Consider the following 3,944-nt stretch of genomic DNA (forward strand, 5'->3'; position numbering starts at 1 on the left):
CGCTGTCACTCAGCCAGCGCTGTCTCTCTGTGTCCGCTGTCACTCAGCCTGCACTGTCACTCTGTGTCCGCTGTCCTTCTGTGTGACCCGACTCTGTCTCTCGGCTGCTGTCTCTAGTTCTGGCGTTTGCATGTGGAATGTTGGACAGCCAATCTGCAGCGGCTCACCTAGGCAACGAGAAAAACAGCTATCACGACATCTAGCCAGTCTAATATTAGAAGTTCATCAATCAGACAAATGTACTTGTAATTGTACACGATGGACGCACGCACGTACACACGCACGCACGCATGCACGCATCAACGTACGCACGCACGTACACACAGACACGCACGCACGGCACGCATGAACGCACACACGCACGCACGCACGCACGCGCACGCGCGCATGTACGTACACACACGCACGCACGTACACACACGCACGCGCGCGCACGTACACGCACGCACGCATGAACGCACGCACATACGTACACGCACGCACGCACGCACGCACACGGGCGCATGCACAGGCGCGCATGCACACATGAACGTACGGACACACGCACACACGCACGCACACACGCACGCACGCACGTACACGCAAGCACGCACGCATGAACGCACACGCACACGCACACGCGCGCATGCACGCATGGAGGTACGCACACACGTACACACGCCCGCACACACGCCCGCACCCACGCATAAACGCACGCACGCACGCACGCACGCATGAACGTACGCACGCACGCACGCATGAACGTACGCACGCACGCACGCACACATGAACGTACGCACGCACGCACGCATGAACGTACGCACGTACACACGCATNAAGGTACTGATCCATCACTAGTCTGCTGTAACTCAGACCAAGGCGCTGTCCTCCATTCCGACTGTCCTAAAACACCGTGTAACCGCATGTCACTAAAAAACCATGAATCGCACAAATGTCACAAAAAAAACAACAGCCAGCGTAGGAAAGCCTACCATAGAATCCAGACGATGTCACACATCAGAACCTGACACTGTCACTAAAAAAAAAAAAACAAAACATGTATCCGCTGATCGCTTCAAAGCTGTGTGAACCGACACTAGGTTCTCTCGGAAAAACTGCTGCTCTCTAAGTTCTGCGATTTGCAATGTGGAATGCTGGAGACAAAAGACGACAAAATCTAGACAGCGGCTCACACATAATGGCAACACAAGAGAAAAAAGAAACAAGGCTATAAAACGACATACAAAGAAGGCCATGAAAAAAAATAACGACTAATAATATAAAGAAAATTATACATCAAACACTACGCAACAAATAAAATAAAACTATAAGTACAACGATGAAAACGCAACGACACAAAGGTAACACACGCACGACACGCACAGCACAAGCATACAACAGTACACACGAAAAAAAACAAAAAAACAAAGCAAGACAACAATAACGCCACCCACACACCCACCACCACCAACAGTCACCACAACCAGACACGCCCAGCACCACCACACCAAAGCAACACACCCACTAACAACACGCACGCAGCAGCATGAACGCACACTAACGCACGCCAGCACGCACGCGCACGCCGCGCATGCACGTCACACACGACCACACCCGCACAGCACGTACAACACAATCAGCACTAAAAACAGCGCGTTCGACGAAAGTACACAAAAGATACGCACGCATAGAACGCAAACGCAACACATGAACAATAAACACGCGACGACACGTAGCACATAATAGCACAAGAACTAAAACGCAAGGCACGCAACCCGCACGAATTGCAACAACGCAACACTAATGAAGCTCTCCTATAAAAACATCAAACACCAAAAAAAAACGAAAAATTATAACACATGTCAAAACACCAAATTAACCACTCGCCAGGGTACACGCACGCTACATCACGCACAAAGCGTGCATGCACGCATGGAGGTACGCAACACACGCAACACGCGCCGCACCCACGCATAAACGCACGCACGCATGCACGCACGCACGCACGCACGCACGCAGCGCACGCACGCCACGCATGAACGTACGCATGCACGCACACGCACGACACTACTGAACGTACGCACGCACGCACCCATGAACGTACGCACGGTACACACGCAGATGAACGTACGCAACGCATGAACATACGCACGTACGCATCAACGTACGCACGCACGCACGTACGCAGAAACGCATACATGAATGTACTCACGCACGCCCGCATAAACGCACGCGCGCACGCACGCATGAACATACGCAGGTACGCACCATAAACGTACGCACGCACACATGAACGTGGCGCACGCAGACGCAGCGCATGAACGACCACGGCACGGGCATAAGAACGGTAGCGCACGCATGAACGAACGCACCGGCAGCGACACAGCATGAAACAATGAACGTACGCACGCACACATGGACGTAAGCACGTACGCATGAACGTACGCACGCACACATGGACGTAAGCACGTACGCATGAACGTACGCACGTACACACGCATGAACGTACGCACGCATGATCGTACGCACGCATGAACAAACGCACGTACGCATGAACGTACGCACGCACGCACGTACGCACGCACACATGAACGTACGCACGCACGCACGCATAAACGTACGCACGCACGCATGAACGTACGCACGCACGCATGAACGTACGTACGCACGCATGAACGCACGTACGCACGCACACATGGATGTACGCACGCACGCACGCACGCACACATGAACGTACGCGCGCACGCACGCATAAACGCACGCACGTACGCACGCATGAACGCACGCACACACGTATGAACGTACGCACGCACGCACGCATGAACGCACGCACACACGCATGAACGTACGCACGCACGCACGCATGAACATACGCACGTACGCATGGACGTACGCACGCACGCATGAACGTACGCACGCATGAACATACGCACGTACGCATGGACGTACGCACACACGCACGCACGCACGCATGAACGTACGCGCGCACGCACGCATGAACGTACGCACGTACGCACGCATGAACGTACGCACGCACACATGAACGTACGCACGCACACTGACAGATTAAAGACTGTTATTCGAGGAAGACCAGCGCTCCTAATTTAGCTCCTAATTAGATTAATGCTCTGTCCGCTCCATAAGCCGCATCTATGCTTCAGTGTCACGTTCGCCATCCCGGTGACACCTATATACCCGCACAGTCACAGACTAACCACCTACAGTGACAGCGCTAGTGACAAATTGACACCTATAAGGATATATTATCCATGTTGCAAGGTTTGGGGACAGGTACAGTTACCTGTTCGTAGATACTTCATGATGACAGGTATATTGATAGCTTACCTGTCTTTAGGTTTTTCATGGTGAAGAATCCGCGCATGCTGCCCTGCGTTGTGTTGATGGTTGTGCAGCTGATCCACCTGCAGCGCGTACCTGGTCTCATCACAGGATACTCACCTGTAATCAACAGTAACAGCCAGGTATACAATCATAGGTATACAATAGCAGGTATACAATCACAGATATACAATCTTAGGTATACAATAGCATGTATACAATCACAGGTATACAATCATAGGTATACAATAGCAGGTATACAATCACAGGTATACAATCATAGGTATACAATAGCATGTATACAATCACAGGTATACAATCATAGGTATACAATAGCAGGTATACAATCACAGGTATACAATCATAGGTATACAATAGCATGTATACAATCACAGGTATACAATCATAGGTATACAATAGCAGGTATACAATCACAGGTATACAATCATAGGTATACAATAGCATGTATACAATCACAGGTATACAATCATAGGTATACAATAGCAGGTATACAATCACAGGTGGTGGTGTGGTGGAGATGGTGATGGTGGTGGTGGTGGTGGTGGTGGTGATGGCGGTGGTGGTAGACTGGTAGGGGTGGTGGTGGTGGCGGTGGCGGTAGTTGT

The 3,944-nt window shown here is 51.3% G+C and overlaps 1 protein-coding gene across 1 annotated transcript in view; it reads right to left on the minus strand.

Annotated features, from left to right (window-relative positions):
* LOC106813969 (F-box only protein 3-like) overlaps nt 1-3,944 on the minus strand; it is a 66,200-nt gene that overhangs the window by 2,418 nt on the left and 59,838 nt on the right. Inside the window, exons 10-11 of the mRNA XM_014818225.1 lie at nt 3,325-3,438; nt 1-167 (exon numbers count right to left, since the gene is read on the minus strand). Of these exons, the coding sequence (XP_014673711.1) occupies nt 40-167; nt 3,325-3,438 (242 nt within the window). The 3' untranslated portion in view covers nt 1-39. The remainder of the gene's footprint in view (nt 168-3,324; nt 3,439-3,944) is intronic.

The sequence above is a fragment of the Priapulus caudatus genome, unplaced genomic scaffold (assembly GCF_000485595.1).
Source record: "Priapulus caudatus unplaced genomic scaffold, Priapulus_caudatus-5.0.1 Scaffold850, whole genome shotgun sequence".
Taxonomy (NCBI): Eukaryota; Metazoa; Priapulida; class Priapulimorpha; order Priapulimorphida; family Priapulidae; genus Priapulus; species Priapulus caudatus.